Here is a 27,687-nt window from a genome sequence, read left to right on the forward strand (position 1 = left end):
TATAAAAACCTTCCTGTCCAGGACTGCCAGCAGCTTTGAGTTCCCAAGTGTTGAATTTGTTACCTTTTCTGCAGGCCTTTGAAGAAAAAAATAAACTGACAAGTGCCTTCAGATTCCTCCAGAAGAAAAGCTGGCTTCTCAAAGTTCGGGTTAGCTAAATCTGAGATTTTCTTAAGATCAACTCTTACTCTAAATGCCATGAAGGCATTGTTTACAAAATACTTTAGCCTTTGATAGCACAGAAAGTGCAAAATTCTGTTATGATTTGGGTCAGCCCAAATCAAAAAGAAATATGTATACTTATTTTTTTTAGATTACCTTGACTCTTGTTACAGCAAATATATTCTGTGTGGTTCAGACCTATTTCTGAATAATGGAAAATAGAGACGTGGCTCCAATTCTAGCCTAGAAAAGCTGTCACACTGAAGGTAAACTTTTAATCTTCTATAGGCAAACAGCATACATTTTTATTTCTGGAGTAACAGCTTTGGGAAAATGTTTGAACATTTTCTTAAGAGCTTTGTGGTAAATACATTGGGCGTCCAACCACTGCTTTTCTGACTCTTTAAGGGTCTGTTGGAGTGCTTTAAACAATTGGAGGCCAATTTTTAAGAAGCAAAAATAAAGAGAGACTCCTACCAAGGTGACCATTTGCATACAAATTCTCTTTGGGGGGGTTATTGTAAGAGAAGTCGGGCTGGAAGAAGGACTGACATTAATTCCCTGTAATTCCTGGAGGCTTTGTGTCCCACTCTAGTAGAGGGCTCCATTCCCACACAATTGGGGAACCACTTTTGTTCTTGAGTGTTTTAAAATCCCAGCCCCCAGGAATTCCCTCTAGAAAAGCAGGCTCCCTCTCCTCCCCCCCCCCCCGGGGAAGGGGAAAAAAAAAAAAAAAAAAAAAAACCCTACAAAGAAAACCACTTTGGGACGGGACTGTTTGCCCAGGATGGACACAAAATGCACAAAGGAACTCTTTGAGGCTCCCTCCAAACGGGCCTCACCTGGATCCGGGGAACTGCCGGGCTCTGTCGGGCCAAGGTGGGCTGATGCCGAGTTCGGTCGGGCGCGACCCTTTCAGAGCGTTCGAGGCGGGGCGAAGAGGGGATCCCAGTGTGCCCCCAGGACCACGAAAACGCCCAGGAAGGAACGCCACCCCAGCGAGGAGCCCCGCCCCTCGCGCGCTGATTTTTGAGGATGGGACCACTGGCAGGAGTTTTCAGGGGTCCAGAAATGCAATTCCCCACGCCCGGGAAGGTCACTAGTGCGGGCGCGCGCCTGGGGGTCGGGGAGGAGAGGGCGGGTGGAGGAGGGGCGGACCCCAGCGCACAAAGGGGCCCCAGGCCCGCGGGCTCCCCGCCCTTGACCTTGGGTCTCCGCCTCCATCCATCTCCGCCCGCTGCGAGGGAAGAGGGCTGGCCCCGGGCCAAGGGCGAGCTCGCCGGGCTGCTGCGGGGCTGGGGGCCGACAGGGGGCCGCCGAGGGCGGGGGGGGGAAAGGGGCTGGGGGAGGGGGGAATGACTCGAGGGCTGCAGAATGCTCGGAGGAAACCTGCATTCCAACTCCCCCAGCTCCTACGGGAGCCGGGTCCCGGGGAGGCTCCATTTCACTGCTCGCCTCCCGCCCCCCAAAGCAAAAGTTGCAGGAATGCACCAAGGAAGACCCCCCCCGGACTAACCCCACGACTTGTCTGCTCCCCGCCCCCCTCGGACCCAGGCCGAGAGGGGGAGGAGAGCTGTCACCGGAGGAAGAAAGAAGCGCGTCTCTTCGGCGAAGCCAGACGCGGGCAGGGTCAGCTGCGCCTCCTCCCGCCCCTCACAGCCCCGCTCGGGCAGCTGGCCCATTAAATCCCCGAATTATGCATGGGCCTGGAGCCCCCTCGGCCCTCCCGCCCCAGGAAGATACAATCAACGTGCGCGGCGGGCTTGGGCCGGGAAAGCAGGAGAGACGCGGCGGATGGTCGCCGAGCCGCGCGCCCCGGGGCGCAGGCTGGAGAGGCCGCGGGCGAGTCGGCGAGACCCGCTGCCTGGAAGGGAACAGGCGCGTCCTAAGGCCGGGAAGTAGCTCCTGGGAGCCTCCGCCGGGACCGTAGCCGGCGGGTAGGCGACTGGCACCGACCGCAGGGGAGGCCGCTGGTGCAATCACGGAGTCGCCAAAGTGTCGCCCCGATTCCTTGCGGGGTCCGGGAGGTGCGGGCCGCCTCGCGCCCCCGCCAGAGCTCGGCACCACACGCCTTGGGAAAGGCCATTGTGCGCCTAGGCTTGGGAGTGAGGGGAGGCTAATGGACCCCAACCTTGGCGCCCCCGGGGAGGAGCCCGAAGTCCTCGGCTGGTGTGTCAGGAGTTCTGCCCCTGCCCCTTCCTACGTGGGAGGGGATGATTTGCTGGGGGTGACACCGTGGGGGGGGGGGGGAGGCCGGGAAGGGGTAGGGTCGCTGGAGATCCGGGAAGGGGGGCAAGATTAGTCTTGCAAGTTGCAACCGTCGGGACACACGGTAAATTGCATTAGTGGTGAGGCAGGTGGCGCCTCGTTTCATGGGAGCGGGAGAAGACGTACAGTCTCGGAGTTGGGAGGATTTTGATATCCGTCTCCCTCCCCCTCCCCCATAGTCTTAGAATGCACGCAAGACCAGGAGACCTCAGACCCTCTGCGCTCCACAGCCCCCCCTGGTTTCTCGTCCCCACAAAACGCCATTTTCGGTGTCCAGGACCCCATGCTGCGGACAGCAAGGCCCCGCCGACCCAGGAGTGTGGAACTTGTTTGCTGTCTTGGGCCCCGTTTGTTTCTGGCAATGAGTTCCCTCTTTTCCTTCCCCTCCAAAGCAAAGGCCAGGTCAGGAAAATTACATACTACTTTTTCCCAGCGAATAAAGGCGCCTCCTTTGCAGGGAAAGTTTTACAAGGCAATGATGTCAATGATGCAAAGAGAAGACCACACTGTTTAGGTTTCTTAATTGGCTGGCTTTGAACTCTTGGTGGGAGGAGGAAAGAATCCACTCTGGCTCCTTTGGAGAACTTAGTGTTGTGGGGTCTACCAACCTCAAACCTTTTAGCCCGTTGCTGCGGTGGGAAGAGGTCATCAAAGGTTTGTCCTGTTTCTCCTTAAGGGAAACAAAGAACCTTAGATGGCTGCGAGACACAGAGCCCAGGGCAGGCATTCCCTGGCCCCCAGCCTCAATGGAAGACCCCCAGAACTCAGCTGGGGGACTACACTCCCCGCATGCCACGCTCTGCCCGGAAAAGTCTTTAAAACAAAGCCAGTGTTTTCCCCGAGTACCTTCAAGGATTCTTTTGGTACCTGAAGTCAGGAAAGCAGAACTGTGCATTCTGAACACCGCCAGGTTGGACCGATGTCCTCACTGGAGTTTCATCACAGTGTAGGCCCTAGAGTGGTCAGATGGCAAGGCTCTGTTCATAGGGGTTCATCTTGGGTGGGCGCTGACCCACGCACCTGCGCACCTTTGAATCCGGATGGATCTGCTTGCATCTAAAGCTGTGTGCACACTTGCAGCCTGAAGTCATGGGGAGCTTTGTGGGTCCTCAGCCCCAAGGAGTCCACAGCCCTGATCCAATATTGCCTTGGCTTGGAGAACTAGCTGGGCTGGGGGCTTCACCCTGCCCTTGACAGTGCATCTGAATAGCTACCTTCTCCTCTCCACACCAGGAATGGGGGTTCTGACTTCTCACCTCCAACAAAAGGTCATTTTGTTAATATTCCTCCACCCAAAAGAGCCCGGGGTCCCAGTTTTTATGCTGGTGGGAGCAGCGGGCAGCCACTTTCCCAGACCTCTCTCTCAAGTGATCACACCTCTTTCGGCCAGACCTCCCTCTCGCCCACTCACAGCCCCCTCCCTCAGCACAGACTCCTCCTTCCTGAGCCACCCCATCCACCCACCCCCACCTCCAGATCAAAATCAGCAGACCAGCAGGAGGACGACTCTAAGGAAACCCACTGAAAAACAAAATAAAAATGAAACCTAGAAGCCTAGCCTTCTCCAGAAAGTCTCCTGGTCGGCTTCTAAGTCCTAATCACACCTTGCCACGTGGAGCTCCTCCCTGGACTTAATTTGGTCAAGGCCAACACCCCTACCCCCTTAGGTCACTGGTCACCATCTATCAGTGCATGGGTCAGAGGGGGTTCCAATTGCATGGGGTTTGAGAGTCATACAATTCAGGAGGTCCTGTGAACAAAAAAACAAATACCAAACCACTCTACAACATTAGGGACAGTGCCTGGAAGAGGCACAGGAGGGGCCCTGAACCTAAACTCTGCACCAAATCCTTCCAGGGGAATCTTCAGGGCTTGAAGCAGAAAGAAACCCTGTTTATCCTTTAGTATGATAGTTTTCATTTCAGCCACCAATTTCTTCAAAGAAAATTTATTTCCTAAACCCAAGATGTAACAACCGAGGGCAGTTGGTTGGGCTGCTGGGTGGGAGGGGGATTTAGGTAGGAAGCTGGAGCTTACTGCTCCCCCCACCCCCCCACCTCCCCCACCCCCGCCATGGGGTTCTTGCAGCTGTTCAAAACCACTGGTAGCTCCTTCTCCTATTTCAGCTCAGGAAGCTCAGGCCCAAAGAGGGGGAGGGTCGGAGGGTCTGCTCAAGGTCACACAGCCTGTGGGCCCCAGGGCCTAGACACCACCCCAGGTCTTTGGCCAGAGTCCACCACGCCTGCCCCTCCCCACCCTGCATTCCATAGGCCCAGCTGCCTCCCACCACCCGACCTGACTGCGTTGGCTTTGGCTCCTAACAAGACCGGTCTGCACAGACAGCAGTCAACATGAAATCCACAAACACGTGTAGGACAGGTGGAGGTCCGCCGTCCTGCTTCCTTCAACTCACACGAGACCCCAGCTCCCATCATGGTGCTTCACCCCTGGAGAAGAAATCACTGGTGGCCGGCCAGGAGCAGAAGCAGCCTGTACCAGACCCTGTTAAAGTACTGCATGATCCCCTGGGCCTGGGCTCCCCATGAAGTCCACCAAAAATCAGGAGCCTGGTGTCTAGGCACAACTCTGAGGCTCTTAACCTCTCTATGACTTGGTTTCCTCATCTACAAAATGAAAGTAATAACTGATTTACCACCTTTCATGGGGCAGAGACAGTAGATAGGAGCGTAGGATGAACCACCACCACAGGCAGCGCTGCCTCGCCACAGGGAAGACATGACTGCAGGAGTTCACAGCCCAGGCCCCTATGCACAGGCTGTGTGACCCTGGGCAAGTGACTTAACGTTTCTGGGCTTCAGTTTCCTCTTTGGTAATGTAGGCTTGATACCAGCACCTACCTCAGGGAGGTGTGAAGGAGGGTTAAATCAGTGAATTGTTGCAAAACCCTTCAAACAGGGGCTGGCACAGAGTTAGTCCTAATAAGTATATGTACAGTTAAAAACCCAGGTATGAAAATTCCATGTTTTTGTTTCCTCGGTGAAAAGATAAACCCAAGGGCACAAGGATGACAGCAGACTGCCCTACTTATATAGTTTTACTGACACAGAGCCCCCTTCTAACAGATTCTAGAGCTAGTGGTTATGCATTAGTCAGGCATGAAAATGAGCACACACACACACAAAAGCAGGCTGTCAAGTGCCTAATAAAAAATGTAAGGCAACTGCTAACTATTTACTGTCAAACTAAAAACCAATAATAATGATAACAGAGGCTCAGGGTTGGTTAGGTCCCTCACCTGGGAGCCCCATGACCCTCCCTTGCTCTCTTCCCTAACTTCCCGTCCTTTCCGAATTGCTTCCGGAAGCATGGAACCTCCTCTATGAATCACAGTCAACAGGGACCCCAGACCTAAAGGAAACCTAGTAAGGAGATTTAAAAAAAAAAAAAAAAAAATTACCCTGTAGCCAACTAGAATTTTTGGTTTTCTTTTTAATTCAATAAAACTTTGAATTACAATTCAGTGCTACAGCCGCACTGGGTAGCTGCTAACACTCTGTAACGGTCTGCACAGTCTACCTTTAGTCTCTTTTGTCCCTGGGAGGCCGGCAGGGCAGGGACTGTTCACCCCCCGCTGACGAATCAGGACACTGGGACTCTACCGGGGACACAGCTCGCCTCAAGTCACCAAACTGGGCAGCCTGGTGTGACAAAAGGGCCACCTGACTTGAGATGACTGGGGTGTGGACTCAGCCCTGCCAGTAACAAGTCACATATGCTCACTTAAGAACGGGAGGAGATCCTCACCAAAGAGATCCTTCCAGCTCAGTCCGGAGGCCAGAATCCCCACGTGGATCCCTCCAGTGGTTCTCTATTATTAGTAACAGCTAACAATCCACAGGGACCTAATACAGGAATGCACTGTCTAAATCAAACCTTGTAACAAGTCTACAAGATAAGAAAGATTATCTTTACTCTATAGGAAATGGGAGTTGGAGAGGTGAACAAACGGCCAAAGGTCATTGGCAAACCCCAAATCCCAGCCCAGATCCATCCATCTGAAGTCAGGTCTTAATGCTTTCTTACTCACCACCACCCCTCCAAAACCTTCATGAGACAGGCAACCATATGAGGAAGGCGACCCACAGACTGTGGGTCAAGGCCTCTGGGGGTCTGAGGGCTCCTGACTGTATCCACAGAGTCAGATCAGGATGGCTTCAGAGGTCCCCTGTGATAGGGTCTGAAGGTAGTACCTGCCCCTACTGGCCGGGCCAGCCAGGCTGAGTTAGACTACTCCCTAAAAGCCTCCATTCCCCGTGCCATCTGAGGAAGTCAGGCAGACCTGAATCTGACTCCACTTTGCTGTGTGATCTTGGGCAAGTCCCTTAACCTCTCTGAGCCTTAGCTCAACGTAGGATTAGAAAGTAGCTATTTCAAAGTGGGATTAGAGTTATCTGTTTTAAGTTTGGTATCTATTTCAAGATGAGATAAACCAAGAAAAGCACCTAAGCACAATGTGGGTTACCAGGTGGGACCCCTCTTCCCCATGAGCTACCAGCCCTGCCCCAGTTCTGGGGTCAGCCCTAAAGCGCCCAGTCCAGGACTGGGTCTCTCAGACAGGACACTCCACTGTTCCTCGGTGCAGACAGAACTAATAATTAGCTGTCACGATTTAATAATACAGAAAGATAATCCATGCTACAACACACATGGATTTAACTAATCTTAATTTGGACGCAAAATAACAACTCTAAATATATCAAACGCAAGGTTTTAAAGACAACCTGCAAGTGGGGTTTATCTCCAGTTTCCAGCACAAGCGAGTTATTTAGTTTCTTCCACTGGCCAAGCTAATATTCTCTTTTTCACATTTATTTTGTTTATTTTTTAAAATCTGAAATGCGCATTTGCCGAACAGCATGTAAAGCCTCCAGCTGATCAGAAGCCCTTTTCTCCAACACATTGGGCCTACTGATGGGTCACTGGGACCCTAAACCAAACACCCTGTCTGCGCTCTGCCTGCTACCTCGAACCCCCCTCCCCGGTTCCAGGGGCACCCCAGACCCTTCCTAGGTTCCAGATGAAGATGTACAGAGTGGGTGGGGCCAACAGACCAGGAAACCGCCTGCCACTTCCAGCCCAGGGGGATCTGCCACCTCCTGGCACCCGCTGCCTGTCTCCCACATTTCTCCAGAAATCTGACATTTGGGGTTTGTGGCGGGGGGGGGGAGGGGGGGAGGACAAAAGGGCAGAAGGCAAACCTCTGACTGACAGCTGACGGCTCATTCCCCCGGGTAGAGCTTCATTTGGTTACAGAAGGGGTGATAACACGGGAAAAGGAACTACCTGTGATCAAGAGCCTCCCCTCCAGTGGCGATAAAATGGGGATTCTAAGGAGGAATCGGTGGCAGTGGCTGAGAGAGATATCCGAGGTAAGTTTTCAAGATTCAAGATTGAGAAGCCAACACCTCGAGCTGCCAAGTGGGGTCCACACTCTCTTGAAAGCTTTTCAGGAAGCTTCCACTTCTCAGTCATCCGGCTACAGCCAGAGCCTGGGCTGAGTGGGCACTCTCTGGGTCTCATCCCTGTTCGTTCTCAGCACAGGCCTGACAAGCAGGGACAGATGAGGAAACTGAGGCCCAGAAAAGTGAAGCGGCTGGCCGGGGCAGGCACTGGAATCACACCCCTCCCCACTGGCACCCAAGTCCATGCTCCTTTGATCCCCCCGGCTCCTCCCAGAGGGACCCACCATCAGAGAGGCCGCCATAGAACAGTAACAACGTGACCAAAGAGGGCTGGGGGAGGGGAGCACACAACAGCTCTTCGGACCTTGTGTCTGATGGTGGAGTTCTCTGAAGCCAATGGAAGTTTCTCCAGCCAATGGTGTTCCCAGAAGCCCTCCATTAGCTATGCTGCCACCAGGAAATGGAGCTGGGGAACCAGCACCAGTAAGGGGGGAAGGTGCCCGTCTCGGCAGTGGGTATCCTGTGCGCCAGGCAGGTACGCATCATTTCAACACCGCAGTTACTGTTAAGAGTGCTCCGTCAGGACACTGCAGCTCAGGAGGTCAGGTAACATGGCCCGAGGCTGGCAGGCGACAGAGTAGGGCTCCGACATGCACTGGGACCCTTCCCACGTGGCAGCACGCGGCCTCCCTCGCACGGGCCACGAACCCCAAACACCCCAGGCCCCTTCTCCCCACCCCTCCTCAAGACACCCATCCCACAAAATGGCTCAGAGACTCCTTGCTCTTTGCACACCCTGGAAGCCATCTCAGCTGCCCCCTCACCCCCACACCAGGATCAGCTACTCCCACGTCCCCGAGCTCTGCCAGAAGTGGGAGAATACAGTGGGAAGGGGGCTCAGGAAAGGTAAAGCACTCCTTTATAGGCAGACCTGAGTCAGGTCTCCAGGCAGAGCCCCCCACCTCGGCTCTGGGCCTCAGACACAGGCTGCATAGCCCTGCACACGACCAAGGTGCAGGGCCCCAGGGCCACAGCTGCACACATCAAGTGCAGAGCTGCTACTGCTTGCACTTGGGCCACGTCCCCCAAGGGGGACAGAGCAGCAGCCCCGATGGTCGTCCTCCCACCATGCTCCCCGACCCTGGGCAGGGGAGTGGGGGTTCTGTCACCTCACGGCCAGGGAGGGGGATGCTCAGGACAGAGGAAGAACAGCAGGTGCTTGTTTATTAAATGAGCACATGAATGAATGGATGAATGCCCTCTGAGTCACAAAGCTCCAGAAAGTTCCTCCTTCTACTGTCCTACTTCTCTATCATTAAAATAAATAAAGATATAAAGGAAAGAAAAAAATGATTAACCACTCCTCTTATGCCCATCTCTGGACTCCAGTGTCCCAAAGGAAAGGGCCAATCCAGGATCCAGCCCTGGTCCAATGACTGATAGAATTCCAACTCTGGTATCACGCTGGGAGGCACCCCTAAAGGTGGAAGGAACCCTACCTATTCCAGGGGCCAACCCTGCCCATCTATCTCTGCAGCCCCGCCTCTAGAAGCACCTGGCAGCAAGGAGGGCTAGGACCCATCTGGACAACACTCAGATTGTTGGTTCCCCGAAAGGCATGACCCTCATGGTCACGGCAGGCACCTCCCTTGGGACAGCCAAGCCAGAGGCCAAGTCCCAAGTGTTAACAGCCACCCGCTCCCCAGCAACCGGTCCTGGGGACAAGGGCAGGGCTCGGACAGGCTGGAGCATCCCTCCCCACCATGGCCGGGAAGCAGGAACAGGAGAGGCCTGGGAGAAGCCAGCGGTACCAGGGGCCTGGGCAGCAGCTGTGCGGATTTCCGGAAGCCCGGGCGGAGAAGCGCCTGTGATTCCTAGTCCCCCTCTTAAAATATAAAGACTCAATTATCTTTGAGCAGCTTGCTTTACACATGAATTGACACATTTATTTTACAATAAATAACTGAAAGTTATCTGTGTTTCCTTTACTGTTAATCTACACAGAGAAATAATAAACAGGGCTTGTCTACAAAAATGCAAGTAGTGCAGTCCTCAGAATTCAATTAAGCTAAAATAATTAATGCTCCCACCATATTAAATTACTTTATACATTTGAGCCACTGAAGTTTTATTCTTTAATCTTTCCTTTTTATTAAATAAAAAAGAAAGAAAGAAAAGTTGGTGCCGAGGCAGGGAGGGAAGAAGGGGAAGGAGAGGCGGCGAGGAGGCGCGACGGCCGCCAACGGGCCGGTCGCCTTCAGCCGACACAGCATGCGGACTGTTTTGTGCCTTTGATTAAAATAACATTTTAAAGGCTTTGAACAAACATATCTCTTTAGACTTCTAAGGGATTATTTTACATATTTCTTCAAGAATGAAGAAATCCATTCGTCCTGTTGCTGAACAGAAAAGGCCAAGAATCTCTTCCGTCACACACAGACTAAAAATACTGTAGGCTGCTGCCGTACGACGACCCAAGAAAAGGGGCACAGGGGGCTGGGTCGGGGGTGAGGACAAAGCCGCCTTGCAGATTAACTTTGCCTTTTATGAAATCACATCTAGTGGCTTTCTTAAACAGACCTACCCACAATGATCGGCAGCCTCTCGCTGGGAAGTACCTTCATCGTGAAACGAGGATTCGGATGGGTTTTGGTGAAAGCAGAATGCCTTTCCATGGAAATAGAAGTAGGGACCAGAGTCTCATGGGCAAGGCCTGTGGTCACTGACACCGGGTGTTTATTCCACTGCAGAAAAACTGTTCCTCTGGTGTCAAAGAAAAGAAACGCACGGGGACCCCAACAACACCAACAAAAGGGACCCGGCACCTTTCTGGATGGGAGCCTCCAGTTCTAACGAAGGCAGCATCATTCGTCTCTGCAAGGCACCCTGAGAAGCCAAGGTTTACATGACCATGGCCCCGGACATGCTGGACATTTTTCTCAAAGCCCTTGGCAACTTGAGAGCATGGAGACGTCCCTAGAGCTCACCAGCCAGAAGGGAAGGCCCACAGGCCAGTATAATTTGGTGGGGTCTCCCCTGCACCTAGCATGCGCCAGCAGGAGTCTGCATCCCACCACAGCCTCTCACTAATCCCTAAGAGAGATCTCACAATCCCATTTGAAAGATGGGCAAATTGAGGCCAGAGGTCTCAGACTTGCCGCGCGGCTTGCTGCATTACCCTGCCTGGCTTCTGGGAGATGCGGCTCCATCCTGCCAGCAGCAGCAGGTGCCTTGGGCTACAGCAGGCACACCCTCCAATGAGGAGCCCCCAGAGCCTCAGTCCCTCCAGCACCTCTGCTAGCTTCCATGCCCAAAACACAGCTGGCCCCTCCTTACACACTGCAGCCCCAGAGGGCACCCCTGAGAGGAAATTTCTGCTGGCACAGAGCCTCTGCTCATTCAATGTTCACACCAGGCCCACCAGTATTCTCACTCCCTGTTGACAGATAGGAAACTGAGGCCTGGACCCAGGAAGCAGCTTGTCCAGAGTCTACCAACAGGGTGTGACCTCTCATGTACACGCTCGCTGGTGCCATCTTGCTGCGACACCAGCTGCCGCTTCCTACAGCCACCGTGGGCCTCTATCTTTGCCAGGCCTCCCAGGCTCAGAAGTCGGACCTGCGGCAAATACGGGGCCTTACACAGAACACAGGCTCCCTGCAGGAGACTCTGTCATGCCATGGCCACAGCCCAGCGGGATACGGTGTCAACTCCCTATGGCCAGAGGACACAACCAAAACACCCATTCTTCAGGTGGGAAAAGTCAACTGTCCAGGTGGTCAGCTGAAAGGGGTGCAGCGCTCCAGCAAGTTCCCACGAGCCCTTCCCTAGACCTGCCAGAAGGATCAGGCAACATGAGAAGGCGCCTCTGGGAGCAGGGCACCTCTTTTTACAGATGGGAAATGGAGGCCAGAGAGAGGAAGAGGAGGAAGGGAGTTCTCCCACTCCTAAGTGCCTACCAGGCCCTGCGCACAGGCCACGTCTCATTAGACCTCACCACAAGCCTATGGAGATCGGTCTCATTAGCTCCATTTCACAGATAGAAAAACTGACTTGTCCACGTTGTGAAGAACAGATTCCAACCAAAGACTGTCTGGCGGCACAGCCAGAGACTCAGCCAAGCACACCAGCAAACCGAGGGTCACCTTGCCTTCCAAACTTCCATTCTGTACTCCCAGCCACCTACGGATTAGGCCCCGCAGCAGAGTGTCATTGCCAAAAGCAAAGCAACCATTGGCCAGCTGTGCTGCTCGGAGCCCCAAGCCCGTCTTGTCCTGAGGGGCACCCAGATAGCAGCCCCCTGGAACGGGCGAGCCCTGGCTGGTAGTCCTATACCGGTAACCCCCGACCCTTCCCAGGCCCGACACCCGGCACGACAAGGGCACGGGCAGGCGTGGGACCTCGGAGGTGGCTTCCGCGGTGGCCTGGCCAGGGCAATGTTCCATACCTGCAATGTTCTCCTGCTTGGGGCAGATGCCTTTCGTGGGTGAGAGCAGGTGGTCATCTTCGTCGGGGGTGACCTGGATTCCGATCTCCACCGGCTCGGACACTTTCCTGAGCTCGGAGCGTGAGGAGGGCGGCGGGCTGCCTTTGTCCAGGCCTTTGTCATAGCAAGCACCCAGGCCACCACACTGCTTCTTCTTGTGCTCTATAAAAACCAGGATGTCCCCCAGGGGGAAGTTCATCTGACACTGTCCACAGGTGAGCAGGTCAGGGTCGGGGCCACCCACCATCAGCCCCAGGCTGCTGGGCTCCTCTATCTCCAGACCCTCGTCTTCTTCGAGGATGGCGGCCTCCACATGGTCAGCCTCTGCTGGAGAGAGAGAGGAGAAAGGGGCAGAGAAGACAGAGATGGGCTTAGGCAATCACGGGCACCCGTCACCCATTCCAACCCTTCCCCGCCGAGAGGAGGCCCCTCCACTGCAGGGTCCCAGAGGTCACCGAGTCCCCACATGACTCCTGGAGGCCACAGACGGGCAAACTGAGGCTCTGACAGTGACATCACCGCCTGTGGAAGTGGTTGCTTAACTGATGCTAAACTTTCTGCTTTGTCATTTATCTACTGTTAATTCCCAACCCCGCCCCCCCACATACCAGGTAAGCACATCCACGTGCACACATCCCCCATCCCACTTTCACCAGAGGCTCGGGGTCCTGGGCCCCGTACTTCAATCTGGAGACGTGTCTCTCCCACTTTACATCATCTGAGAATCACCTGGGGAGCCCTGAACCCCGTGCCCAGGCGGCACCCCAGACCAATTACAGCAAGATCCAAACCTCAGATTGTTTTTTTGTTTTTAAGACTCCCCAGGTGATTCCAGTGGGCCGCCAAGGCTGAGAACCGTGCGCCAGAGCCGGCTCACCCTGCCTGGGCTCGACCCGCCGCCCCTCCCTTCCACGGCTCATTCATGTCCTCCCCATTCACGGGGGCCCTGCCTGCACTCCTCTACCTCAGACCTGGCTGCGCACCAGACCAGAAAACGGAGCCCCACACAGGCGTCAGGCAGCCAGTCCTTAGGAGAGGAAGAAGCCCACATGCTCAGAAAGCAACAAGTGAGCGCTGGTTCGAAAAGAAACGTGGAAGAGGAAAAAAAACAACAACAACAATGCAGGGGAAGGACTCTGCCAATCTGCTCTCTGAAAGAGGGAGCCGGCTCTGCTCCTGGTCACTCTGCCATCACTTTGTAGATTTCCAGCACTCATCAGCTCCCACTGTCCTTTTTGTTTGTTGGTTTTATTTTCACTCCCAGAAAAAGAAAAGAAAAAAAAAAAAACCCTCTTCAGACTCCAAAAGCATTGCTTGGCAGATGACAAACCACACTCTCAATGGGCTGTACATTTTCATATTTCTTTACCAGCCGATATACTTCCCCCTTTTTTTTTTTAAATTTTGGTGGGGACATGGGACCCAAATATTTTGAAGCCAGTAAATGCCTCAAAACAGGAGCAACCCCCCCGTCGGAGAACAGGAGGACTCGGCAGCCAAAAGTGTCATAAATAAGAGCACTGGACGATGAGGTTGCACATCCCCTTGGGCTCTGAGCAAACGTGGGATGGTATTTTTCAAGAGCAAACAACTTGGTTGTGGAGACGGCACAAGTGTCAGGGTGCTGGGAAGAGCCACGGGGCGGCCAGAGGTCTGACACCCGAGGAGGCAGGTAAACTCTAAGCTGCACGGTATTTAGTGAGATCCAGTGAAAACCACCGAGGAACGCAGGGAAGGGACGGAAGGGCGGGAAAACACATTCCGGGGCAGTGAAGTTACTGACGGGCCAGAGCCAAAGAACAGATAATTTAAGGAAAAAATTCTGTGGCATCTTCCATCCTACATATGAATCCCTGTTCTGTATTCTCTGAACTCAGCTTCTTCAGGGCCTGTGTGAGTCTACGTGTGATGTGGAATCTAGGATGGACGATGTAGGACAGGTAACACGTTTGAGCCACATGTGAACAGGTTGAGGCATAGGTGTTTCTGGGAAGGGAAGTTAACATTGGAGAACCTGCCTATGTTTAGAGACGAGCAGAGAGAGTGCTTCATGAATCACCCTTCGACATGCAGGAGACCCAAGGCATGCAAAAAAATACCCCAAAGATGAGGAAATCTGAAATCTGTTAGCTCCATACCTCTGAAACACACACACACACACACACACACACACACTCACTGACCGAGAAGGTAAGAGAAACCGTTTTCACCAAGCCAGCCCCGGGAATCATTAATTACACTTTAAAAAAAGAAATCGGGAGTTTACTTAAAACAGAGTTGCAAGACAATGCTACATAATTAATTTACCAATTTATTTTATGAAAAGGTGCTTTGGTATGGCTGAAATGTAATCACAGCCCTCACGCCGAACGGTGGTTGTAGGGGGGTACCAGATTCCTGCGAACGGTTTGTCAGAATGGAAAAGGTAATTATTCGATGCTTCTTTTCCCTTTAATGATCTAACATTGAGCAATACTGTTTATATTGAAAAGCTTGCACCTTTAATTACCAATTACATATACATAATTTCAGAGCCAAAGGAGAGGGCTGTGAAAACAGTTCTTTAGAAATATAAGGATGTATTGTGCGCCATTTCTAGAGCGGGAACTCTAATAGACGGGAGGAGGGTGTCAAAATACTGTTTTGTCAAAAAAAAAAAAAAGGAGAGAGGCACAAAGGAAATGAGCTGAAAAGCAAAAAAGGACAAAATGAAACAGACTTCAGAAGGAGCAGGGGCAGGCTCTGCGGTGGGAAGGGTGAAGGTACCCGCCCGAGTGCCACTGGCCCACAGGCCTGGAGCTCCTCGGCCTCCCTGAGGCCACCACACTTGCAGTGTGACCATTCCTGCTGGGGATGGGGAGGTGCTTCCTGCCGCTTAATAATTTAATCTTTCTCGTCCTTGTTTTGTTTTGCTTTTCATTAACTTTTTCAGCCCTGCCTGTCTGTCGTCTCCCCTGGGAGGAGTTCTAGGAAGCAGGGAGGACCTCCTCTCTGCTAGGAGGCTTTAAGCTACATAATTTCAATTCGATCTTCTCATTCAAAAGAAACGGAGACTACTTTAAAAATTAGCAAAGGTCATATAACTGTTCGCAGGCATTCCTGCCTCTCTGTACTCTACCTTTTGCTGAGGACTTGGTACCAGCACTTTTTTTTTCTTTTTCTTTTTTCTTTTCTTTTTTCCTTTTCCTTTTTTTTTTTTTTTTTTTTTTTTTTGAACATCTGGTATTCTTTCCTTTATTTGGCTCTCTCTGCCTTTTCACTTTCCTCCTGCAGCAGTCACTGCGTCTGAAAGTATCCATTCGCTGTGCTACAGCTGTGAGTCCTGCCTCGGCCCCCTGGCAGCCAAGCCCCCCTGAGCAGCCAGGCCCTGCCCCAGTCCCACAGATGGCCCTGAACCTGACCTTCTGGACCCAGGACCCTGGACCCAACTCGCTGCCTTGAAGGGAATCCAGGGGCAAAAGAAACAAACAAACAAATCTTCCCTCCCACTGTCAGTGTTGAAAGTAAAACTCAAGACGACAGCAGGAGGGGTGTTCACCCTACTCCAAGAATGGGGTTTCCTCTCTCCCCTCCTGGGGCGGGGGATAAGGGGGACTCTGTGCTTCATCGGCCGAGGGAGATACTTCCCAGGAAGGCGGCAACAACGTAACCCCCAAAGTTCAGGCAGCAGAGGCAGCATGAGAACCCCTCCACTGTCAAGTTTTGGGTCACACACAGCATGTCGACCAGGACGGCTTATTGAGCCTGAAGGCTCATGCTCATGGCCTTTGGAGACACCCCCAAAGACGGGCTGTGGTTTCATTTCCGCTGGCAGGCGGATACTGAGCTGGGTGTGTGGGGTGCGTGTGTGTGCGCGTGTGCACGGCCCTTCTTAGAACCATATCGATAATGGAAGAAATAAAAAGAGAAAGAGCCCCCTGGCCCAGCTCAGCGAAGGGCAAAGCAGGCTGTGTCTGGCCCTCCCCGCACCCTCCTTTTCCGGGCCTGCGGGCATCCGGAGCCTCACGGCCCCACACAGCTCGGAGAACCAGGCCTCTGCTGGGAAGGCCAGAGCGCCCAGACCGCCACCCAGAACTAAGAAAGCACCAGGAAAGAGAAAAGACACATAACAAAAACAGTTTTTTGAATTCCCAGACCCAACAAACCAGCCCCTCAGGCTGTCCCGTCCGGCAAACTAAAGACGCAAAGACGCGGTCTTTCCCCCAAGATGATTTCTGCTTTCATGAGAAAGTCCCCAAGTGTCAGGCAGCGCTGGGAAATATTGCTGCTCTCGCTATTATGAGCCGAATAAAGTGCGGGGTTGCTAAAACGTTGGACTCATCAAGAGGAAAAATGAATGGATGCAGCAGGCACCTTGCTCAAATGTACGCTGACACATCGGGGTGGGCTCTGAAATGCGAAATCCTAAGGCTCATGGACAAATACATAGTCTCTCTCTCACACACAAACACACACAGAGTTAATTTTCTTTTACAACAAAACCACATTTTATTTACGAGGCTACACCTCCTCCCAGCTGATACACGCATTTAGAAGCAATGAAATCAGGGTTCACAAATAATAATGGATATTTGTTGTTAAGTAGATGGGGAAGCACTCGATCCGAAGTCAAACTCCCCCATGCCTGAGCTCCGCTGGGAAGGAATTTGGGGCAGAAGACAGAAATGGAAAGACATCATTAACACTGACCCAGCCAAGCAGCCAACAGGCCCCCAGCAGCTGCAAGGGCTTAGCATGGCCTTACCTGGCCAGAGATTTCCCCCACATGCAGGGCTCCAAGGGCCCCCCCTGCCCTGGTCCATCTGCAACAACTGCCCCTGCACCTGCCTTTTGGGGAATTCCAGCCGAGGGGCCAACTGCCTGCTACCCACCAAGCACAGTGCGTGTGCACTGCTGCACCCAGAGGACACAGGCCCATGGCCCCCTTACCCTGCACTGATTCAGATCCAAATTTCTAACGGCTAGGCTACAGTCCAGAAGAAACATAGGAAGAATTATTGTTTCAGTGATGGGGGGGCATGGGTAGAAGGGTGTGGGGGGAGGGGTGCCGGGCTCTTAAAATCGTGTGCCACCAACGTCACAGCCGCCATCCTGATGTGTACGCATGTTTACAAGAAATGCTCAGCATCCCTCCGCCAGAGCTCTGCATCCGACTGGAGACTTTACACCTGCTTCCTACGAAGACGGAGCCTTTGCCAGCAAGCTCATGCTCACCGATAATCTGCGAAGGATCTTTTCATTCTCCTCCCCGCAAACATTCCGGGAGGGGCTGAGACTCCAGGCGACACTGAACCACCACCAACACGCACTCTCGACGGAGCGCAACACTTTCTGAGCTGCCATCAATTTTTAATTTATTGGATCCAAGAGAAAATAACAACCATGGGGAAGGGCGGAGGGAGACGGGTAGATGGGAGAGAGAAGGAATCAATTCTTGGTGGAGAAAATAATCTATGACTAGATGACGCTTAAAGGCACGACAAGAGGTTTTATGAAGTTCTCCAAACATTGGGAATAATGAAGTGCCCGGCAGAGGCGGCAGAGATCAGAGCAGCCCGTCGGCCCAGCCAGGCAGGCATCAGGAGGAATGTCCTCACAGGGTCAGGAGGGATTAGAATGCCTCTGAGGGTGGGAGCCCCTGTCCAGGGTCCAACCCCATTTGGCCACCGAATTCCTGCAGCCATCAAGGCCTAGGGCCGCCACTGGCCCTGCTAGGACACAGCCTGGAGGGTGGAAGCAGGCCACATTGTGCAGATGAACTCCCTCCCCTGACCTGCCCTCTCCGGAGGACAGCTGCGCAGTGCAGCCGGGCCAGGGGTTTCAGAGCTGCTGGCCCAGGCCCCACACACCCCTGATACCCTCCAAAGGCTTCCTCCCTACCACCCTCAGATCGCCTGGAAGGAAAGGTGCATGCCGGAGCCACCCCCCGCCCCGCCCCCATGAGGCCCTGTCTGTTCCAGGCCAAACACAGCACAACCCTCAAATGAAATTGTCCAGATTTCTGGCATCCGGGTGAAAGGCAGGGAGAAGACTGGGGGTGCACGACCTTGTCGGCAACCAATGGAGGGTCTGGCTGAGGAGGCCTGCAGGAGGCCTGAGCCTAGCCTGCATTCAGGAAGGTGGGGATTCCTGATCCGCAGGGGGTGGTGTGGGAGACAAGAAGAACCTCAGTCACATGACCCGGTGGCAGACACTGGATGGGAAAGTGTCCTCGTGGGAGAAAGAAGCCCATGTATACTTGTTACCCTACAGCCCCCAGCCTGGTTTCAGGATACTCTGACATATTAAAAACAGCTCCTAGGAAGACACTGCCTCTAGCCATGGACTGTCCAACCTTCCCTTCCCACACCTCATCTACTGCTCTTGAACTCCAAAAACTGAGCTCACGGGGCCTGTTCTTACCCATTCAAAAGCAGGGGGGAAAAGGCCAAAGGAATAAGGAAAGCAGCGTCCAGGTGCCTTCACAGATCCTGTCCATTGCTAAGAGGCTACTAGTAAAAAGCCAAGTCCACAAAACCAAAGAATAGAGTGACCTATGTTTTGATAAATAAAATAGTTGCTTTAAAAGAAAAAAAGAAAAAAAGATTTACCACCATAGAAACCCTCCCAAGCATGTTCAGGAGAGTCCACAAAGCTGCAAATGCCTTAAATCTTCAGAGCCACAACAGTGCTCATAATGACGGAATATAAAAGCGCTCTTTGAGGCCAAATGAAGAGATTTGTTTTATTTAATGCTGTGCTTTTTTCAAAGGTGCTAAGCGGAAGGAGAAAAAAGGACCCTCCATACAGGACACCGGACTGCAAGCCTTTCGCTGCAGGACATTCTCCGAGGCCCGCAACAAAATAGCAAGGACACAAGCCATTTCAATATCTCCCTTCCAAGGTAGAAATTTAAACATGACCTCATTTAAAAAAGAAAAATCCTAGCAGCACACCCACTTCTGAAGCACACGTGCATCACAATAACATCGGCATTCAACTTTCTTGAGTCATTTTTATACATTGTTTTAGCAGAGAGCTCATCGGAACATCCACAAATGTATTTCGATTTCAGTGGAAGGGGGTCATAAAAAAGTTGTATGCAACCGAGGCATTTTTTTTTACACTGAAGTTACTTAATTTTGTGTGGCCTGGGATTTCATTATAGTTAAAACAGCTCAGGCTGGCTAATTCAACACCCAAGCAGATTATCAGCTCTCTTGGAAGAAGAAATAAAGAATGAATTTCTTCAATTTCAGCAACTACACAAAAGACTTGCATATGTCAAAACGCCGGACGAAAAGTCCCAGTGAATGTAGCACCATTAATCAAAGCTCGATCTGGTGTCCCTCTTGCCAGTAAAAAACGATGCTGTTCCCCTCTCCCCGTGCACCGCCCCCCCCCCACACACACACACACTAGTTCATGCAGAATATGCCAGAAGTGTGAAGGAGCATGTCCCTCTGCTTCCGTGGGTCTCCAAATTGCTTGCTGTTGGCTCTCCGTATGCAGGCCTTTGGGGAGACTACGGCTCCAGAGAGGCAGTCAACAAACGGCTTTTCTCGGGGAGGGGTAGAGAAACGGGGACCTGGACCTGAGCAGGTCTCAGGGGCATCTGGCTCCCTGGGAAAGAAGAGAGGTACACGGAGTGGGGAGCGGGGTGAGGGGTGGAGGGGGCAGAACACCGAGGACTCCAAACCCCGTCATGGGAGTAAATAAAGAAGTGACAAAGCCATACGCAGAGCAGCTTGATGACAGACTTTCATCCCCAGTTCTCTCCCCATTAAAAAAAAAAACCCATCAGTGTGCCTACAGCAAACACCACCTTCAGAGAGGGATGCTCGGCCAGCAGCAGTCACTTGACTCTATGGTGCTGGGTGCGGGCCCCAGAGAGCATTTCTTTTCCCTTGTCTTCCCATATGAGACCCCAGCACCAAACCTGGAGTCCCAAGTCCTTGGAGAGATTCAGCTAAAGACAGACCCCAGCCGGACAGCCAGGGGGGCCTTCCTCAAGCCACAGGGAAGGCAGGAGGCAGCCTCCAAAGGTCAAGAACCCCATCTCTCCCCTCCCCGCATGTACCGTCTTATCAAGCATCGTCATATCTGCAGTCCGTGTTTAGTTACAGCTTGTGAACACTCTCCCAGGTTCCAAGGCAAAGGGCCGGGGATTTCTAAAGTGAATTCTTTTAACGGTTTTCTACAGGCCAAAGGCCACTGCCCAGCCCAAGGCTGCGAGGTGACCGTGCCGCTTCATCTCCTGAGTTGTCAAATGAGCTCGCTGCCGCGATATGCTTACAACTGGCTCAATTCAAACATTAAATGAAGTAGAGAAATCATCAGATAAATTGCCGGCCCTCTGTACGGGAGAGTGAAGGCTCTTTCTCAGCTGATGACAGCACTAAGGCTTTTGTCTGACCTAATTTATTTCTCTTTCAGGTTAGAATAAAGCACTCTTTCCTGTCTCAGGGCAACCTCTTCTGCCCATATATTGAACTCAACCATAAGACTCGAGGTTAACTGTGCTGTCTGCCTATTTCTTGAACTTGGAGAAGACATTATAGATCCAGAAATCCCGTGATCAAAAGCACACATATTCCCCAGCACTAAATTACATGTTTAGGAGAAAAAGAGTCTCATTAAAAGCCATCCATTAAGGGCACTGTTCAGGGTGAAAGGTATTAGCGACGCTGGGTCTAGCAAGCCCATACTCCTTCCAAACAAAGTTTTACACGTTATTTGAGTTGGCATTTGATATCTTTGGGGAATGGTGCTATTTCCCTTAGTACAGTGGGAACATTACCTAATAAATGGAATTGAGAATCCAAGTGTTATAAAACCTGAGCTAAAAGGATTTCCACTCATCAAGCTGTTTTAGGAGCATGACTCCCAAAAGCAGCAATTCTCGACCGTTCCCTGGGTCTGTGACATGCAACACAGAAATGGACAAAATGATGTACGCTCTTCCCAGATCCCTTCATTCCATCGCGAATGCCTGAACAGTCTGATGGGATTTTCAGAAAGTCAAGACCACAGACTCATAGGGGAAAATGCACCCATTCAAAACTTACCATTTTAATTGTTTAAAAAGAAAAAAAAAAAAAAAGGAAAAGAAGAGAAAAAAAGAAAAATACTCCCATCTGCCTAGTGAGGGCTTATAAATCAATGCCAATAGCTTGAAAATAGATTTCTCAAACTTTATTCTCATTTTGTCCTGCTCGAATCTCCGCAGGAAAATCAATATTACAACTTCACACTTAAGACATTTTGCAGCAAGGCAAACTGCCTGGGCTGCTGGTGGAAGCCCGTTCCCGGCCCATTGTAGCAACGGCGCCAAGCCATGACACGGGCACCGAGCTCCCCCTAGCTGCCAAGTGGCACCAGGCGCAACTCGGCACTTCAGGCTTGCCATCAACGAAAAGCCAATTCAACTGAAAGTTTATTTTGGAAAGTATTTTATCACAACAAGCAACAGAGAATGCAAAGCGATCAAGGAAGGAGATGAGAATGAAGAAGGGAAGGCCTGGTGCAAGACATGTTCTAAGCTAAAAGCGCCAGGAGCTCGAGACTGATAAGGCGCTAGAAACTGGTGCTCTCTACAATCGGAAGCTGCTATCTGTAAACGAACTGTTCCTTGAGCTTCCATCTCACCTGAGACGCACCGCTAATTACTGTCAGATGCACCCAAAGCTGGCCTTTCTCTCCGGTCAGGGAGACCCGTGGAGTCCTGCACTGGGGTCAGCAGACAGCCACACCCAGCCAGCTGACCTCAGCCTCCCTCCACGTTCCTAAGGCCGGCTTCACCAAAGCAACTGCATTCACTCTAGCACTTGAGCAATGAATGACTCGTTTTCTTGTACGAAATACTCTGAAGGCCACACAAAAATCATCAAGGCCAAAGCACAGGCAGATAGCAAGCTCCCACCCTCAAAGAAAGAAATATGCATATGTACATAATATTCAGGGAGGGAAAGAATACCCTTTAAAAATATTAAGGGTTGTTAAAATACGCTCACGGCTGTTTTCTCTCAGGTGTGAATTACAAATGAATAAAATCAGCCTGGCATAACACCTTTGATGAACACATTTTTATTCTCCCGTGGAATCAGAGCAGCTGACTTATATCACACTTCTAATGATATGGGGTTCCCTTCTGTGCAGAAGGGAGACAACCTTCACTCCCCCTTCCCCTGCCAACTATCCCCCCTCCACAAAAAAGAGGACCCTCATCTTATGAAATTCATCAGAGGCCCAATCTTGAAAGATTGTGGACAACTGGAAATACACTATACCCCAGAGAGTTAAGGTCGTTGTGAACCCAGCCGCCTCCAAAACACACAGCTAGAGCAAAACCCAGTTTAAGAGGCAATTGTGAAATTAACACAGTTAGCCTAACTTCCGTGTCAAGCCTTGGGTCTCTAGTTGTTTTTGCAAAATTGGGAATTCATACGGAAAATTACTGACCTTCCAAGGAAACCTGTTGGTAGGTTGTTGACAAAAATCACCTTCACTAGGGCTGTATCATTTACTAGGAACATCTCACTCTTCGGAAAGCCTTAGAGCACCTTCGTGGACCCGACTCCATTTCAATTTCCCCTACCCTCCCTGTCTGGCACGGGGCTCACAGCCCTCCCTCTGCCTGGTCAGCCACTGCCCCTCTTCTTCCCTCCTCACTATTGTCACTGTTGTTTTGTGTTTGTTTTTATTAATAGCTATGTCTGTCGTCCTCCGCTTCTAAAAGCCATATCCATCTGGGTCAAACATTTTGAAGCAAACCAGAAGCCCAGGTTTTCATCCCCAGCTGTCCCCCACCCTGTTTTATACTTCACTTCTCTTCTCTCGGGCCCTGTCTGTACATTTAACAAGGCTCACTACAGATGTCTTCTGCAATGCCCCCCACCCCAAGATCATTTGCTGTTTGTGTACTCTTCATGTCTCCCAGACCAGCAGTCATCCTAAGTTACATTGTCTCTAAAGAACCAGGGGCAGCCACCCCACGGAAGCTGCACATTTTGGGTAATTTTAAAATCTAGAATGTGAACCCTCTGGGGTAAGGGCTATGACAGCGCTGGTCCTGCTGGCCAGGGCTCCAGAGCACCCTAAACCCAGGACTCCGGCATCACTGTGGAGAGGCACTTCCACAGGCCATGCAGCCTCAACTGCATCCAATTCCTGCCATTCTCCTGCCTGCACTCCCACCTCCAGGGTGACACAGGACAAACAGAGAAGCCAGCTGCTTTTTGATAATAAATAGCCTTGTCTGAAAACTGGTTGGACCACTCTCTCTGCCTGACCCCCTGCACATGCCCTGGGCTCCATGTGCCCCTGAAAGGCAGGCAAGATACCCTCTGCCCCTGTCTCCTCCTCCTCCTCTTCCTCCTCACCTCTTCTCCTTTGCCTCTTTCTTCTCCCTCCCCCCCAGCTCCAGTGGCCGCGGCATTTTCCCCAGCACCGGTGCAAGGCTGAGAGAGAAGGGAAACAAATGAAGGGTGGAAGGATGCTGCACCAGCAGGCTCGCCTTGTCCCCCACGACCAGCTGCCACCCGTCCTTCTGGCCAGGGCCTTCTCTTGATGTCCCAGGAATGCCAGAGGGGAAGAGAGCAAAAGCAAAGCAAACCTACCTGCTTCTTCCCCCCCTTACACACAACTGCAAACCACTTCTGGCTCCTTTCGATGCTTCCAGCTTGGCAATGGAGCCCTGACGACTCCCCCTTCCCCAACCCCCCCCCAACCTCCCCTTCCTCAAAAACAACCCTGGCAATTATAGAGAGGCTACTAGGGGCAAATTGCCTCCTAGAGAAATTAACCTCTGCAAATACATACATTGTAACAACCAGTACACCACCTAAGGGGGGGGGGGTGCGAGGAATAAGCAATGGTTTTGGCTAGGTAAAGGACGAAATGTCAACTGGCCAAAAGGACCTTGATCAAGCCAGGCTCAAATCTGGTTATAAAACATTTTGTTTAAAATGCAACCAGTGAGTCTTCTTTAATGTTACAATGGTGAAAAATAAAAGAGAAGTTCTGTTCCCTCCCTCCAAAACCGAATCCCTCTCCCAAGGCAAACCCCACTTTAAAATCTATTCCCTGCCCCAAAAAACAATAATAAATCCACAAATTCTTACTAATGTATGTGCTGTAACAAAGGAGAGGTGGCAGCAGCAAATGCTCCGAGCAGATGGCTCCTGTGCTGGGTGTTCAGGGGAGGGGAGAGCCCCTTTTATATATTTATTTATTTATTTAAATTTTTTAAAATATAACATAAATATTCGGCTCTCGGCCGCCCCGCAGCCAGTCCTCGGCTGCGGCTGGACGCGCAGCCCTCTCCAGCTCCGCAAGGGCTGCCCGGCCCCAGCCTCAGCCCGACGAGGTGCTCCGAGGATTGCAGGAACACAACCTGCCCACGGTCTCGATGGCACTCAGAGAACGTTTTATTTCTATTGCAATCAAAAAAAAAAAAAAAAAAAAAAAAAAAAGGCAACGGCGACCTAGGCACCGCGAGAGAAAGGACCGCGGGGAGATGTTCGAGCGCCGCGAAGCAGCAGCCCCGCGGGCTCCGTGCGCCGGGCAGGGAGCGCTGCGAGCCGACCTTCGCGTGCAACTGCGCGGGTACTCGGGGCGAGCTCCCCTGCAAACACCGTACCTGGCCCGCTCGCGCTCGCTTTTTCCCTTTTCTAAATAAACCCAACTGGGGCGCTGGAAGCTGCTGAGTCTCTGACCCGCTGCCTGACTTTGCCTGCCCGGCCACTTGCTTGAAATCCACACGATTTCGACGGGTGGATTTCCACTGCGACCTGCCTTGTTTATTTAGAGAAGGAATATGAAAGATACTGAGATAGAAAGATGGGTAAGAGATTGATAGGGCTCTTCTCCTTTTCTCCCCCCCCCCTTTCTTTTTTTGTTCTTTTTATTCTTTCCCCCTATTTTACAAGCACATCCCAGTCTTCTTCATCCTAGCTGACGATCCTTCTTTTTCCCCCATGGCGGGGCTTTTTCACCAACCCCCAATCCACCTTTTTTTTTCTTTTTTTTTTTTTTGGAATGGGGGATAGAAGACAAGATCATCCCAGGAGACAGACGGAGGTGGGGAAATGGGGGGGGGGGGGGCATGAGCCCAGCAAACAGCCGCGCAGCTGGATTCTTTTGCAAATAGCAAGAGGAGGGAGAGAAAGGCGCAGGCGGAATCCTAGGACCGGCGTGGCCGGCGCCCTGCCCCGCCGGGTGCAGCGACCGAGGACTCGGAGCCCGCAGCCGCCCCTCGCCCTGCGTCTCCCCTAGGCCCAAGCGCACCCCGCTCTCCTCCGCCCGCGCCGTCAGCGCGGACCCACGCGCTCGCCAACTTTTCCCCACTTCCCGGCTCCCCCCTCCCCCTCCGCTCCCCCAGCCCCCTCCCCCTCCTCTCCAAACCCCGCCACCAGCGCCGCCGCCGCCACACACGCCGCTCGGAGGGGCGAGCGTCCAGCCAGGCTCCGCGTGCACACACACCTCCTCCAGGCTTCGCGCCCCCTCCCCGGCCCGGAGCCCGCTTCGCAGGCCCTCGAGCCCGAGGCGCGTCTGACTGCACAGCGCTCCGACTCCAAGGGCTTCAAAGAAACTTTCCTATGCCCCCCCGCCCCCCACCATGCTCTGGGCCGCCGCGTCTGCCTCTGCGAGCCCGCGGGCGGCCCCGGCGCTCGGCCCGGCCCTGTGTACCCAGCCCCGGGCACCCGGAGCCCCATCCTCCGGCCCCTGGCGCGCACGCCGCAGACACTTACGGGTGATGAGCTCCCTCTGGGACAAATGCTGCGGGTTGCCCTGTTTGCGGCGGGACATTGCCCCGGCATCTATTCTGGCATCGCCCGGAGAGCTGCACTGATGGGGGTAGCCGGGGGAGGGGGTCCGAGCCGCCGCCGCCGCCGCCGCCGCCGCTGCCGCTGCCGCCGCCGCCGCCGCGCCTCCTCGCCTCCTCCTCTGCCCGGGTTGGTGTTTTGTTTTTTTTTTCCCCCTTCCTCTCTTGCCCTCTCTTCCTCCTCCTCTTCTTCTGTATTTTGCTCTTTCTTCTATGCTGTCTTTTGCTTTGTTTTGCAAAAAGAAAAAGAAGAAAAAAAGGAAAGAAAAATCTCTCGATCTAAAATAGGAGAAAGAGGCAAAAAAAAAAAAAAAATCTGCTGTTGCTTGCCGCGAGCTGGCTGGTTTCTTTAAAAATATATTCTTTTGAAGGAAAAAAATCGCTTACACTTCTTCAAACTGCTTGGCCTCCTGGACTTCCAAATGTCTTCTTGAACTTAACCGGATTTTGCACCGGCTCCTGACACTTTCTTTCAGGGTCTGGTAGGTGGAAAGCGCACTTCTACCAGGAGGGGGGGTGGGGGAGAAAAAAATGCGAACAAATAAAAAAATAATAAAAGAAGAAAAAGAAAAAAAAAAAGCAAAGAAAACTTGGGGACTTGTCTCGTACCCCTTCACCCCGCCCCCTCAAAAAACCCAAAGCAATGTAAAACTGCCCCGGTTCGGTTGTTTCTGGGCTTTCTGCGGGCTGCCTGTTTTTTTCTCGGAGACTGACCCTTCCGAGGCTCTGGGGGGACTCCAGGAGCGGATCCTTCCCAGTTCACCTGGCAGGCTGGCGCCGGCCGGAGAAGCTGCCGGGTCCCCGCGAGCGCTCCCCAGCGCTCCCCTGGCGCCGCGGGCCCGGGGGGAGCGGGGCTGAGGGGCGGCTCGCCCAGTGCGCCTGGGTCGGTGCGGGCGCGGACTGGGAGCTATAGATTGCAACGTGAAGATGGCGGAGTCCGGGTTCTCTGGGAGCTCTCGGTCTCTCTATGGCTGGGGCTGCCTCTGTACAATGGGATAAAATTCAAGTTCAAGTGCGGACGTGACGTTTAATCTGCACTAGAGACAAAAAGACCCAGAGAGTCGGAGCACTGGGGGCGACTAGCGGTGGCTTTTTAACATTGTACCCTGTAAGAGAACAAGAAAGCACACACAGAGACACGCGCGCGCGCGCGCACACACACACACACACACACACACACACGCACACTCGCCCGTGCGCACACCCGCAGTCCAGGCCGGCCACACGTGCAAACAGCGTTTTTGTGCGCTCCTCTTCTCCCCGTGCACTGGCAGCGCAAAAGGGGAGGGGGAGGAGGATATTTTTAAATAAAAGAAAATTCGCTTCATCCCTCCTCCCCTCCTGCGAGCAGGACCCCCGAGAAGGGAGGAGGCGAGCTGAGTGCGTGAAAGTAAATTGAATCGACGCTAGTCCCCACCCACCCATCCAAAATCTCTTCTGGATTGAAAGGGGGAGGGACTGTGTAAAGGATTGGGGTCGACACGGGAACTGGGGGCAATGGTCAGCTTGTTGCACCTCGCTGGAGAAGTAACTTGGTTTTACTT

General features: G+C 52.6%; 1 protein-coding gene across 4 annotated transcripts in view; it reads right to left on the minus strand.

Annotated features, from left to right (window-relative positions):
- Positions 1-27,109, minus strand: part of BCL11B (BCL11 transcription factor B) — a 94,771-nt gene extending 67,662 nt beyond the window's left edge. For 2 of the 4 annotated variants that reach the window (XM_059183071.1, XM_059183069.1), the window contains exons 1-2: positions 26,070-27,109; positions 12,301-12,663 (exon numbers count right to left, since the gene is read on the minus strand). In XM_059183071.1, coding sequence (XP_059039054.1) covers positions 12,301-12,663; positions 26,070-26,127 — 421 coding nt within the window. In that variant the 5' untranslated portion in view covers positions 26,128-27,109. Of the gene's footprint in view, positions 1-12,300; positions 12,667-26,069 lie in introns of all 4 variants that reach the window. The other 2 variants (XM_059183070.1, XM_059183068.1) reach the window with 1 other exon arrangement.
- Between the last annotated feature and the right edge of the window lie 578 nt (positions 27,110-27,687).

Source organism: Mustela lutreola, chromosome 7 (genome assembly GCF_030435805.1).
Source record: "Mustela lutreola isolate mMusLut2 chromosome 7, mMusLut2.pri, whole genome shotgun sequence".
Lineage (NCBI taxonomy): Eukaryota > Metazoa > Chordata > Mammalia > Carnivora > Mustelidae > Mustela > Mustela lutreola.